Source organism: Crocodylus siamensis, chromosome 15 (assembly GCF_052110815.1).
Source record: "Crocodylus siamensis isolate JL-2025a chromosome 15, ASM5211081v1, whole genome shotgun sequence".
NCBI lineage: Eukaryota > Metazoa > Chordata > Crocodylia > Crocodylidae > Crocodylus > Crocodylus siamensis.
The window spans coordinates 26,934,780-26,949,671 of NC_143409.1; the positions used below are offsets into that span (position 1 = coordinate 26,934,780).

At 38.7% G+C, this 14,892-nt stretch overlaps 1 protein-coding gene across 1 annotated transcript in view; it reads left to right on the forward strand.

Annotated features, from left to right (window-relative positions):
* MYZAP (myocardial zonula adherens protein) overlaps nucleotides 1–14,892 on the forward strand; it is an 89,900-nt gene that overhangs the window by 37,921 nt on the left and 37,087 nt on the right. Inside the window, exons 9-10 of the mRNA XM_090029543.1 lie at nucleotides 1,173–1,258; nucleotides 4,974–5,079. Coding sequence (XP_089885669.1) covers nucleotides 1,173–1,258; nucleotides 4,974–5,079 — 192 coding nt within the window. The remainder of the gene's footprint in view (nucleotides 1–1,172; nucleotides 1,259–4,973; nucleotides 5,080–14,892) is intronic.

Sequence of the window (14,892 nt, forward strand, 5' to 3'; positions counted from 1 at the left end):
CCAGTCTGCAGGCCATAAGTTCTGCAGACAAAACTGCAGAAGTCGGGATAATTTGGGGTTTCAGTACTTCAATTCATAAGTAACTGTCTGTTTTTACGAATTACACACTTGTGCTTTATCTTTGATTTAAATGCGTGATCAATTTTTAATGGGCAGAACTTGCGAAACCAGGCAAATTTGCAAACTAGGCTTTATTCCAAACCTTGGTTTAAATTGTGTGTGGTATGTTAATGCTTCCGTGGATTATGGAATGAAAGCGTATTAATGAATTGTAATAATATATTATGTCTTTTTAAGGCTCTAAGATCTCTTAGTGCTGTAGCTTTATTTTTATTTCTCATCATTTGGCAGTAATACAGGGTCTTCATAAAGTCCTTGTGCACAACTTAAGTTGTTAAAGTTTAAAAGTGCACAAGGACTTTATGAAGACCCTGTATTTGATTTGGTCCAGATTTGAAATATCTTTACTTCAGGTACTTTCACTCAGTGGACTTACTCTTGGTTATAGGGTATTATTCAGTGACTTAAAATGTCTCAACATAGTTTGTAACATTAGGAAGTATGTATTCTGGTTGTTTAGGTTGTGAAGCCAGAACTACATTTCTGCTGTAATCTGTGATAAGACATTTGGTTGATATTTACAGAGCCCAGTAGATGGCCCCTTTTCTTTTCCCCATGAAACCATGGATCCCTGCCAGCATAATGGCTAATATTTGAAAAGCATGTGTAAGACTTGGAGAAAAACAGGAAGATGTTTTACCTTTGCTGAAAAACTGTGCGCTAAGGCTGCCATTTTAGAGAATATGAATATTCATATTAACAGTAAAAATGATATGGCTCATTTAATCTCTGCAGTCACAAGCTTAAATCAAATAATCTCTGAATTTTTGATGATTTTTAATATGTAATAATATCCCTTTATAATCTGCTGAAAATCCCATTTTTATTTTAGTGTCTGTTTGGGAACTCAGAGTTTTCTTTGTCCAAACTTTATTATTTACATCCTGTGCCTGGACACAGGAAATACCTGTCACTTATGCTAAATAAGTAACATGTTGCAGAATCCTTTTCTATTTATTTTAGTGTATTGTGAACCTTTTAATGATATTTTACGGTTACTAAAGTTTAAATTAAGCAAATGAAGAATAACTTTTTTTTTTTTTTTTGCTTAGGAACGCCACCAGCTACAAAAACAACTGGAAGAACAAGAAATACAGATAGCTGGAGCAAAATCTGAAACTTGTTCTGGTAGAGAGAGGTGAGATCCAACTATTTACCAATCTTTCTAGTGTTAACAAGTTTTTTTCAAACTTGAATCTGGGTTTTGTACTAACACCATAGAAGACCTTTACGATACATTTATCTTATTTGTGAAGAATAACTGGAAAAAGTTCACTTTTTTTAAAAGAAAAAAGAGTTCATTTTTCTGAGAAGTCAATTACAGAGATGAATAATTCTAGAAAGAATTCTATGTTACTACAGAATACCAGTCTTTTAAATCAATATACCATATTTACTCAAATCCAAGATGAATTTTGTTTTCTCCCCCCAATTCAACGGGGAGGGTGGGAGTAGGAGGGCTTGACTTGGATTTGAGTACAGGGCAGAGGGGGAGGCAGGTGTCTGTTGTGGCTCTGACTCCGGCCTTGAGTCTGGGTCGGGGCCAGAGTCAGAATTGCAGCATCTCCATATCCTTTCCTCAGCCTGTGCCCTCTCCTTCCCCCCCACTGCTCATTGTCAGGGACAGCCCTGGCTCCAGCTCCATCCCCTCAAGCATGGAGTACACGCAGACTTTGGCTCCTGTCTGGCCACACAGCAGCATCCTGAGGCTGGAGCTGCTGCTGCAATTGCTGAGCAGAGGCTGTAGGGGAGCTGGGGCAGAAGCCTTCAAGAGTAGGTAAGGGACAGAGGCTGCAGCGGGGAGGGGGAAGAGGCTCTGAGGAGTAGGAAGGGGTGGAGACTCCAGGGGACAGAGACTGGGGAGTAGGCAGGAGGGGTGCAGGCTGCAGCAGGGGACAGGTAGTGGGAACTGTCTGCCCTGTGCTGCTGTACTGAAGCAGTAGGAGGGACTAATTTAAGACAACCCTCCAATAATTAGATTTTATCCATGCAAAATTTATAACAAATGTATTATTTTTTCCATATATAGTATCTAATTATTGGGGGGGGTCATCTTGACTTCAAAGTTGTTTTGGATTTGAGTAAATATGATAGTTCTGTGCACATCTATGATACTATATTAAATAGGTATAAAAGCCTAATGGCCTGATGGCAGAACTGCGCAGCACCTAAGATTAGATCAGTATGATCTTTACGCAAACCACATTTTTATAAGACAGTTTCCCAATCACAACTTCTGTTGAATTTATTGGACAGTTGCAGGAGTATAACCCTGAATACTCTTACTTCCTTCACCGGTCATCTACTTTCCCTAGCCCTTCATACCAGGCATTGGCCTCCTCAGCCCAACAAGCCCTGGCCAGCTGGATGTGAACGAAATGCTCCATTATTGCAAAACTTTTTCAGATGTTTTATCCTTCTCGCAGTTGCTTTTTATTTTTTGTCAGTAAGTGACAGACAGTGACATTGTAATCCCATCTCTCAAAGTGGAAGAATTTTCACCCTGCTGTTTTAGCATTATGCACATGCTTCTGAATCATTGAATATAGAACTAAATATCCAAAGCTGTTACGAACTGAATGTAAACTAGTTTTGTAGTCTTACTATGAGAATTGAAATTTCAACAGCAAATGCCCTGGTTTTGAAGAAAGTGCAGCTGTTCTGCTGGTGTGTGGGACTAGTTGTGCAACAAAAACATGTAAGCATGTACAACAAGAGCATTCAGTCCTTTACTATAGCCAAGTGATGTATCTTATCATTTAGTGTTGTGCATAACAGCAAGGATTTCAAAAGGTTTTTTCTCAAATTCTGTTCCAGTGTGAAGCTAGGTGTGCAAGGAATGAAGTTTGCTTCCTTGTTAAGGTCACAGAGCACATGCTCAGGTGAAAGAGACATTCCCATAGCTGGAATGTTGAAAAGTGAAGCAACCTATTACAAAACCTGACTGCAAAAATTCTGTGTATATGCTAAAACCCCCTTTTTGGAAACCTGTCAAACCAACTTAACACACAAGTAAAGACCTGTAACAATCTACCAACTCTAAGAATAAAGTGATATCTGAAGGAATCCTGGAGTTGGGCAAGGCCTAATCATGAGAAGTATCTCAGAAAACCCATGCATATTACTACATATTACTTACTTTATGCTCCTCTGAGTTGCATTCAGTTGCAGTGATGACCCTGCAAAGTTTGACCCACATCTTTGGTTCAAAGCTGGCCTCATGGTACAAAGTGGACTTAAATGACTAGTAAAGGATTCCTCGGATGTGCTCCCTGCTCTTTATTTGATATGTGTTTTAGGCTGGCCTAAGGACCTGACTGGGTTTTGGCTGAAACATTCTTGGCCAGAATAGGCTGCGCTTCAGCAATTGTAGGGAGGAAGGATTGGTCCCTAAGAACTGTTCTTGTTTACTGGAGCTCTCCCACTTCCTTGTATCAGAAGTTCTGCATTTCACGTGTCATTTTGATCTATATCTCTCTAGATAATCCTCCCCAGAGAGGTGAGCGACTTGCATGTCTGTGGGAGATGGATCATGCCCTCATGCTGGATATATCCAGCTTTTATGATAAGGTGGTGACTATGTTAAAAATAGGTGACAGCTACCACATTGTAAAATCCTTATGTTGACAGTGTAAATTGGAGTTTTACCTTTTATGCAGCTGATCAATGTGAAACTTATTTTATATGCTAGCTATTGTTTTGTAAAGCCTCTTTCCCCCACTCCTTAATTAGCTGCACCATGCTATTTGTTTGACCTTACCATCAAGTCTAAATTGAGACAGCAGTTTCTGTCAGGTGACTTCAGCTTCCCTATTGATCTTGCTGTGCAAAACATCTGATCTAGTTCTGGCTATGCTTCCTGCCCTACAAGAGATGGGTCTCCTGGTGTATTAGTATTTCTGTCTTATTTTCTTTTATTATTTTATGTCTCTGCTTTATTTCCTGATTTTTGTATTGCTTTCTGTTATGGAAATGAAAATGTTTTGCTTGGATGTTACAGAATTCCTTATAACTAGCAACATTTTGCTCTCAATGAAATAATATGTAAGAAATGAGTGTACATAATTAAAAAATCTCCCTTGCTCTTTGATTTAAAAAAATGGCTAACATTTTGCCAAAAGGGAACAAATGGTCTTATAATCTCTTAAGAAATATTTGATTTATTTTTTTCTTTTATATTTACTTTTATGTTACTCTGTTTTTCCAACTTTTCCAGTGTGAAGAAGTAAATAAGCTTGACTGGAAAAATACTGGATATAGTTTCTCAACAGAAAAAAAAAGTATGAAAAAACAATCAAAAATATGCCTGTGTACACTTCAGTAGCCTTAGCATTCTGCATTTTAGACTGAATTGCAAAAACAGTTCTACTCTAATTCTCTGATTTGACTTTAACGGGAGACTTAGTTAATGGAGTGACTTGTATGTTTAATGTGCGAGTGTTTACAGGATTGGATCTTCAGGTTCAATTGACATTTTTGCATGTTGAGACGTCATAAAACTGAAGAGTTTTTTGTTTAGGTGACAAATCTGAGTTTTGTATTCCTATCTTATTACCTTCCAGTTTCATTTATACTAGAACTTCAAGCTCTGTGGGTAACCAAGCTTGTGTACAAGGTAAAGGAGAGCTACGCTGGGTGGTGGCTGGCAATGACTTATGGCTGAAAGATGACTAAAGCTGTTCTTGGCAAAGGAAGTGACAGTGACAGACAGGGATCTGACTTATCTAACAAGGTGTGTGTGTGTGTGGGTGTATGTTAATCTATTCTATCTGATAAACAGTGAGTACTATTTTTGTGTTTTATTCATGTTATATTGCTTACAAAATTACTTTCATTCTTTTAACTCATGCTAGGTCTCAACATCTGGAGGAGGTAGCAGCTAATCTGAGAGAGAGAATCAAACATCTGGATGATATGGTCCATTGTCAACAAAAGAAAGTCAAACACATGGTTGAGGAGGTGAGATCTAGCAGAACTACGTATTCCCTAAATATCTGCTTTGAAGTTTTAATGCTGGATAATTTAGCCCTGGAAGGATCTGTCTTCTAGGTGCTTTTTCCCTTTTACTAACAAAAGCTCTGCATCTTGTTTGCTGTGAGCCTTACTGTGTCAGTGGAAGACAAGTTATGCACTTGGTAATAGCAAGTAGAAAGATGAGTTAAGTTAAAAGCAAGCTGACCAGAAGCTGTCACGTTATAGTCCAGGGACCAATGCTGGTTCTGGAATCCTTTCTGGTGATCCAGAACATACAATTGGGGATGGGGCCAGGAAGGTTGGTGCTTTCTTGAAATAGGTGGCCTGTGGAATAACGAAAAGCCAAAGCACTACTGCCTAAGGAACTATGTGTTTGTTTGTTTTTTGGGTTTTTTTTACGTATGTGAGTCCTTACACTACAGCAGAGAGATAAGAAGTGGCCAGCCTTTATTCTCTTCTCATCCTGGGGCCAGATGTGGACTGGTCAATTTACCAGTGGAAGTTAAAGCAGCTTTTTGTGTGAATACTGCTCTAATTTACCATCTGGTCTCTAGTCAAGGGATTCTTCCAACAGACCTGGATCAGCTAGTGCTCCAGCTGTTCCTCTTTGCTGCCAACCTTGGAAGGTGTGCCACAGGTTAGGTACAGTTAAACTGAAATGGCACAAAGTAAATTGTACCAGTGTATTGAATGTAGTAGGATGCTCAGCATTCACTTCCATGTTATATTTGTCCAAACATTCAGCATGGTGGAGCCTCTTATGAATGCTGTTCCTCATCTGAATAGGATTTTTCCCCTCAATTCATAATGTTTTGGTGTTTCCTTTGTAACTGAGACTGTATATATTGTTTAAGAACACACCGTGAATGCAAAGCCTCTCTATAGGTATCTTTTACTTGCATACTTCAGAAGTCAACTCACTTCAAAAATTTGAAAATTTCCTCACATCAAACCTAAAATTTAATATTTAAATTTTGATGTAGGTTCTTTGGGTAGATGTTAGAGGACCTAGATGTTGATGTTGTATTCAAAATTAAGTACATTGATATACAACATAGAGATATATTTCTTTATATCTGTGCATGCTGTATATGTTGTGGTATCATTCTGCTAAATTATAAAGCAGCGTTTTCGTATATCTTGTACTGTGACACCTGTGCTTTTCTCATTAATTCTTTTGCCTAGATTTCTTCTCATATTCTACAGCTCTGTGAAGTTTCAAAGAGCCATCATTTTAAAGATGACCTGCCATAAAAATTTCTCTCCCTTTCCCTGCGTATGGACAATATCAGTTGTAGAACAGTGACCATTTTAAGATTTAATAGTTCATGTATGGCTAGTGGAATACACAGAGGGTAATATCTGATTGACTTAAAGCTACCTGTTGACTACTTAGCTAGGGATTTTCTCCATAGCACGTGCTTCTACTCTTGAAAGGTCCAGAGTAGAGCTGAACCTGATGTAGTTTTAAAAAAAAGTATTCAAATTTTTTGATAAAATCAATAACTATTTTCAATCCATTCTAATTCTAGCATGTCTGGATTTGAAATGATTGCAGTATTTCATATGTAAAAAAGTACTTAGCTTGTCTCTACAACAGAGAAAAAATAGACGTCTAGTGTTATAGTAAGATTAAGGGAATTTGTCCCTTTTTTAAGGCAAGAAGCACTTTTGGTTTTTTTGAATGATAGTATATATTGGATCAACTGTAAAGTTGGCATTGATACTAGATAAAGTTTCTAGTATGAAAGGCCCTTCCTCAGGTTCCTCTTTACAGAAAGAAGGATGCAAAGATGAGTAGCAAAAAGGAATTGGCAGATGGCCACAAATACCTAAAATTATCCATTTCTTTGAGTAAAACTTGTGGCATATACTGAACGTAGGAGTCTGTATAGAAGGTTTTTTGAAACTTTTGCTCAAGTGTCCTATTCAACTCATTCTTCTTCAGGTGTAGGTAAACCAGCTAACAGGCTATAGATTTTTTTTCTTTCCCAAAGTACTGAAGTATTCAGTTATGTCTTTCAGGGCTCTCGAAGTGATTCCTTTCAGGACATTCTTTGCAGGGCTATCAGTATTTAAAGAGGAAAAAAATAGGGGGAGGGAGGAAGGGGAGAGCCCAAACTGTAATTCTTTATTTGGTAACTAAGCACTGAATTTCACAGACGTTGGTTTTAGGTAGTCTGCATTTTTGGTAATTTGCCTCAGTAGCTAGACCTCTAGTGGGGCAAGCTAAGTACTGCAAGTGCATTTCAAGTTGTCAAGGACATGAAAAAAATATTGAACGAGTCAGTCCCTAGTGTAAATTCATAAATATCAGTAAAGTTATATCGAGGTTTGTTTAGGTTCTGTGTAGTATAAAGAAGTATATTCATCATATACCTATTTAGTCAATACCAAAATGGGTGTTGCCCTTCTATCCTTCTGTATATTAAAAAGCAGGGCTAGACTAGAAGACTATTATCAAGAAACTAGAACTACTGCTGCTGCTCACCCCCGCCCCCCCGCGGAAATAACATGTCCATAGTGGGTCAGATATGGGTTTCTGTCTACAGGCATAAGTATCCATTTGAATAACTTGGATATTGTACTAGATAAAGTGCCATAGATGTGATGGGTTTGTATGCCTTCTGAAAATAGTTGATGAAGACCCACCAGTGGTTTGGAATGAAATTAGATGATAGGAGGCAGTACGAAATGTATTTTTCTCAGTTTCCTAAATGTGTGAGTTTTTGGAGCTCAACACTGGGTAATGTTCAGAGAATTTATTCATCTGAGTATATGCACAGCCAATCTCCTGTTGCTTTTTCTTTTTACATAGTTATTTTAAAAGGAAACGGTTAATAAGTTGCTGAGGGAGAATTCATGAAGTAATATGCTGTATGTCTCATTATTTCAATATTTGTGTAGCTGGTCTCTATTGGAAACAAAAACTAATAAAAACCCCATCCTTTTCAGTGATTTTAATCATCTTATAAAGAATACTAGTGTGAATTTAAGTATTATCATAGACTGTGATAGAACACCTCACACTTCTGGAAATTACTTTGTGTGCACTTAAGTCACCGGCACATAACTGAATACACAGGTTAAATTGGGAACCTTAAAACAGAAATATTTTGAATGAGATTTAGATGGCTGGTTGAATTATCAACTTCTGCCAGATGTTGAAGCTTAATACAGTGTATCTTTTAATCAGAAGCCTTAATCTATTGAATTTAGTGAGAGGAACAGGTAAGCATCTTCTTGCTTCATTGCTGACTGAGCTTCAGTTAGTTGCATCATACCTCTAAAACTATCTAGATATGCTTAAAATGCTATGAGGTTTATTCCTTCATTGTAAATAGCACTTTTGGTAAGTAGTTTTGATCGTTATTCTGGTGCTAGTTTTAGCAATAAAAGTGGAGGAGCACCAAACCAGTCTGGACTATAGGCAGCCTAAAGTCTCAAATTATGTCCCCCAAAGTTAATTCCCTAGCTTTATTGCCCCAGCAAACTCCTATTTGACTGGGGAGGGAGGTGGTTCTGAGAGTAAAAGACTGGTGTGCTGAGTCACTATAGTAATAGGGTCCTGGACGTAGCTAGGAGAACTTGACTGCAGTTGACTGGTACGGTCCTGCATGCTGTCCTGACTGGGTCTGATCCTATCCCCGTTGACTCTAACAGGACATGGTTCTGGCAATAGGTCCCCAAATATGGGATGCAGCCTTGTGAGCAGAACTGTCAAGTAATTTGGGGGATCTCTTTTACTGAGCAGTAGGAGTTGGAGGACCTAGGGTCATAAATATCAGACTGTACTGAGCCGGTCCCTCCATGCCCATATCTCTCTTTCCCCCTCACTTCCCCTCCAGCTACAAAATTCCATTTTTTTCCCCCTGCCACAAAGCTTTTTTCTATGAAGAAAACCTGTTTCTTTATTAATAAATGTGGCTTCATTGTAGTGCATTACCGATTCATATATAGAGGTAGCTCTGCATTTGTGCCAAGAGGTTGTGTGAAATTCATGTTCTTTTTACCCAAAAGATGAGGTTATTAAACATGAAAGACTCCCCACTGAAAGATATTCTTGTTTAAAAACATACTGGTAAGAGGGAGCTAACCAAATTTAAAGCAGTGCAGGGTTTTGTTTTGTTTTTTATTGGAATGCTTCACAGAATAGGTGGATTTTCATTTTTATTTTGAAAAAAGGGACTTGGCAAATGACAAAAAGCAGGGTTTACAAGCCTGAAGTGCTACATGAAAAACAGCATGGAACTAAAGAAGGATAGGCTCTGTGTAGAGCTGGAAATACCTGAGATGACTTGCTAATACTCTTTGATGGCTGGTATAAACAGGATTTTAAAATGTTCATCACCCTGAATCTAGACACGTGCGAAGGGAACGTGGGGATGTGAGACAGTGAGATGTACAGAACAACTAATAAATCATTCAGAAAGTGTGATTCAGTAATGCTGTTGATCCTTTTCTTAAAGGTTCTGATCTTGCTGGCATCAAAATCTGGAAATTTGTTGTAGCAGCTGTTGTGGACTTGGACTTGGCTGTACTGAAAGCAGTGTTTGACATGCATCTCTGTTTTTTTCCAGAAGACCCTTTGCCACCTACTTCTCCCTATGTTAAAATCCCTGTCTTAAAAACACAAGTCAAATTCTAGCCAACTTGAGCTAGGCAAACCAACTATGGTTTCAGGATATAAATTAAATGAATGTACACCAACTAACTGCCAGAGGCAAAAAAAAACCCGTTTAAATGAAATAGAAAAAAGGAAGGCTGCTAGAAGCTATTAACTTCATGATCTCTGCAGTGCATCCTCTACACAGCCATTTGGCAGCCTCATTAGGGGTTCTTTACTGTGAGGCCCACAGATGAGGTTGGTCAGAGAACTTCCTAGCCAGCTTTTGTTGTTGCATATTAAGAAAAGCTGATATAACAAGCAGAGAAGAATTGAAGATGAGATAAAACTGATTAATTTTTCTTAAAGCAGAATTTCCTTGGTAAATAAATCTCCCAATGCACCATGTATAGCCAGTTACAGAAAGTGAAGCACCTCCATGTGACAACTGTGGGGCTGTCCACTCTTGTTTGACACCAACTTTACATCCTTTCTAAAAGGAAAGGTCTACCTTCAGAAGTCTACAGTGTACTTGAGACTGAAAGGAGATAAATTTTTTAGAGAAGGGTCCTAGTAGGCCTATGTGAAGCTTCAGTAGCCAGTTCAATTTGGAGGAGATTTGGCCTGATTTGGCAGCCAAATCTCCAAATCAAATTGGGAGACCAATTAAAAGGTCCAAAATGAATCAGACGCCTCCAGATTGATTTGGAAAAGGTTAAGCACTGCTTTGGAGATTCAGCCATAGACTAAACATGTGATTTGGAAAAGGTTAAGCACTGCTTTGGAGATTCAGCCATAGACTAAACATGCAGCAGTCCTCATCATGCTGGACAGAGGTGCAAGTCTGTGGTGGGCAGAGAGGGAAGGGAAGGGGTGTGGGGGAGGCAGGGATTGGGGCTGGAACAAGCTGCCCAGCTTGGGTGGGGGGCATGGGAATCTGAATCCGAAGTGAATACTTGCCACTTTGCACAGGCCTAGTTCCTAGAATCCCAGAGACTAAATCAGTAAGCGTTAATATAGAAGGAATTAAAAGAATCCACCAGCAGTCTATATCGTGCTCTCCATCTATACCGAGATCAAAAGTCCAGCCAAGACTAGTGGTCACCTCTGAGGGTGAAGTTGTATGTTATACTTAGACCACATTCACTATGTGGAATGTGAAGTGGTGTGCAAGTTAGAACGTGCTATGAGCAGTTGCATATTAAGGGTTAATCCTGTTTTGTACCTGCACAGCTCTGATTTGCCATGCCCCTGCTCACCACCCCCCTAGTGGCACAGAGTCAGGGTATTTGGGCTCACCCCTGGTTTGTTTGGGGTAGGGAAGGCGGGGACTGGGAGCAGTGCATCCTGGTATGCTGGAGGAGAGCAAATTGCTCACTTTTTTTTTATCTCTGTGGGGCAGGAAGAACCTAATGTGAGCTAAGCAGTACAGCTCAGAGTTAACCCTTATCTAAAATGGCATAATTTTGAGATGCTCAGATGGCATTTAGCATGGGTTAATGAGCTTTAATGTGCAGATACTCCTCTTAAGTGTCCTTAGTATGGTCTGAGTATTCACCCTGAGTCACCAGCCTAAATGACCAGGTATCCATTTACACCTGGCTTACTTAAAAAGCAAACAAACAAAATGACAAACAAACCTTGAGCTCTGGTGCTGTAGTGAGACACTTTAACCACTCTGCCACTGACTCCCATTCTCTTTCCATGTACCTATCTTTAAAATACCACACAGAGCTCCATAATGCAGAGCAGGAGAGGGCCGGGAAAGTAGAACTCAGCCATAGGCTGATCTCTCATATTGTCAGATTTTCCAGCTCTTTCATTAGAAAGATCAGCCACCAATAAGGAGATAATCTACCACTGAACAGGTAGATGTATCATAAGCTTGCAAGCAGGTCTTAAGTCTCAACTGGTTCTGCTTCTGCTATTGCTGCCAAACTAGTGCCTCCTTTTCCCAAAAGCTGAAAAAGGTGTTTAAGAGAACTAGGTGACATCTTCCCATTTAGAGGAATCTCCTTCTCTTTTGCCATAAAGTAACATAGTGGATGGGAAATGCTATTGCTTGTGACTGTCCCAAAAAAGCTGACGTAGATATATAAATTAAAATAAATAAAAATGAAGGAAAAGCTTTAAAAAGTAGTAAAAAACTTGATTAAAAATATGATCTAGCTCTGCTGAAGTTCAGCCAAATACGATTTAAGAGCTCAGTTTTTTTTCCCTTTGTTTTTGAGAATTATGCAATAAAAGCGAGCCTTATTTTCATTAAACCAGGGACTTCCTAATAAGTAACTAAAGCAGTTAATCACTAAGAGCAGAGGGAACAAAAATTAACCTTTAAATTTGAAACAACTTATTGGGGAAATGAGGATTTGGGGAATTTCCCTGATAATGGACTTCAAAAAAAACTAAAGATCAATAGATGGCTTAGGGAATTGGTTTTCTCAGGAAGGTTATGAGATTTTTGACAACTGGCAGCAAAACTAAAGATCAATAGATGGCTTAGGGAATTGGTTTTCTCAGGAAGGTTATGAGATTTTTGACAACTGGCAGCAATTCATGGACAGAGAGCTTCTCTTAAGGATGAGTTAGTTGTGTTGGGAAGTGGGTGGTTGGGATTTTGGCTTCCTGGGCTTGTGCCTAGCGTGATTTATAAGAATAACTTTAAAGTAGGAAATCTGGGGAGAAAGGTGTATAATCTCCATGTTCAATGGAGAATGGAAAACCAGAAACTGTTTAGGAAAGATAGAAATAAAGGTTAAGTTGGTTGTGTGGTAGTAGACCAATAAAAGATTGTGTTCTTAGCCTAGCAAAATGAAGATTGAGGGAGGATATAGTTACACTTTGTAAATACATTCCAGAGTGAGTATCAGAGAAAGGGAAGTGCTATCCAAGTTAAATAGTGATATTGACACACTGTAAAGTGGCAAAAAACCAGCTGTGTACAAGTTTAGACTGGAAACAAAATATTTCCAACTATTACAAGAGTAAAATCCTGAGTGGTCCTCCAAAGCAGTGAGAGCAAGGAACATGAATTCCTTCAAGGAGCAGTTTATACATTTAGGGAAAGGATAACGTAACAGGACAAATAGTTGCTCTTGGAATAGTAATTGGGGCATGTGATAAGTGTTTAGTATCTCAGGGCCAGGGGAAGGGAGGGGAGGGAGTTTGAAAAGAGACTTGAACTCTGTGTAGGTTGCTCACGTAAATTGAAGGTATCTGGTAATCTCTTGCTTGAGGGCTTCTGCTGGTTCCTTGCAGGGGTCAGGAGTAAATCCTCCACAAACACTTCCTTCATCTTGATTGAATCATTTGGCTTCTGGGTTTTTTCATCTTCTTCTGAAGCGCTGGATGTTGGCTGAGGCTGGAGATGGTAGACTGGCTTGCGTGTGTGGTGCATCTAATAGCATGGAACAATTTCTTATTTGCCTGCCTGATGGGTCTTGCTTGCATTAAATCGATTGCCACATTTTGGGTCAGGAAGAAATTTTCCTACATCAGATTGGCAAGGATTGTTTTTGTTTTGTTTTTTTCTTGCTGTTCTCTATAACATGGGGCATGGTCCACTTCCTAAGATCATCTTGGCATATTTTACATAAGTTCCCGGCCACTGCAGTGGTCTAGAAGTTGGAAATACCTTTGTGTCTCTCTTTTTTTTCTCTTGTGGCATACTATAGATTTTGTTTCTGTTTTTAATCTGGTGCTTTGTGTCTTTCATGTGGGCTGGAATGAATGTTCTTGTGGATTCTTTTGGAAAAATTGATGCCAGAGAACACCTGGATTGGACTTGGTGGCCCAGGAGGCCTCTTCCAGTCCTAGGTTCCTGTCAGGTTGTTTCTCATTGCCAATAAATTATCTACAGAACCTAGATTTAGAATGAAATCTCCCTAACCTACTGAATTGAACTGTCTCCAGGTCATGGCACATGAACTATTCTCCACGTTTAGTCTCAGATTCATTGGAACATGATAAATGGTGACCAGATACAAGAAAAAGCAGCTGTATCCTTTTTATTGAAGAGGAGGAAAGCAAGGCTACTTCAGTATAATCTGCTACTGAGTAAATCCTAACCCAAATAATGAAGATACCCTTTGTATTGCATGACTGGGGGGAAAGGAATTGTGATGCCAAAGACTGCAAAGACCTGCTGAAAGACTGCTTAATCAAGACATTTCGGAAATTCCAGACATATTACAAGCTATCTCCAGTTTCAATATGGAAATACTTGACACTAAAATGAAGGAACAGAAATATAGAAATGCACTGTCTATCCACATTGGGATGCCATATTATTATTATTAATTATTATTATTAACAAAAACATGTACTGGGTAGCATACAACTTCTGTAAGCTGTTAAGGAAGCCCAAACACAGAAGGATAAAAAGCACATCAGCTCATAGAATTAAAAACAAGAATGTAAGGCAGAAATAGAGAATCCTTAAATATTTAGAATGCCTTGGCGCGTCTAAGAAGTGGAGCTGAGACATTGTACTTTCTGTTTTAAAACTCACTGGACTCTTACGGACAACAAAGAACCATCAAAAAATCTGCCAGGAATGTTCACTTATTATTTGAAGAGTCAAAATCTATTCTGTCTGGAATATACAGTATACAGTTTATTCATCTAGGACTTGGATGGCCTTTTCTTGGAGGAAAACAACAATTAAGAAGACTGAAAACTGGAGTTATTTATTTTATTATGGCTGCTCTTAATAATGTGTGTGTTGGGGATCCCATTGGGCTAGGCACTGCACAAACGCCAGTGGTTCTTCAGAAAACTCTTGCAGGAGATTCAGATCAAAGACTGTTATAGTATATTACTTGAGCTAGCTAGACTAGAAAGTCCCTAACATTAATGCCACAAATCTCACCTGAGTAATAATTTTTTTTTTTTACTATGAAATCACGTTTTTACTAGAGAGATTGTTATCTAGGTTGTTAAGTGGGGCCTAAGCAAAAAGGTGCCCATTTGTACTGATTTTCATTTGGGTCTCTTTTGAAAGATTGTAGCCCTAAAGTCTGGGAATGGATAAACTCTGCTTATTTTAAAAAAAAGAAAAGAAAAAAAAAAGTAGAATGAAATCTTGTCTTTGCTATATAGTAGATGTCTGTGTAACGATGACAAAAGATAGAAGTTCCAGTTGGTGTTGCAATATCTTATCTGTCTGATTTTGTTTACCCATCAACAACTAA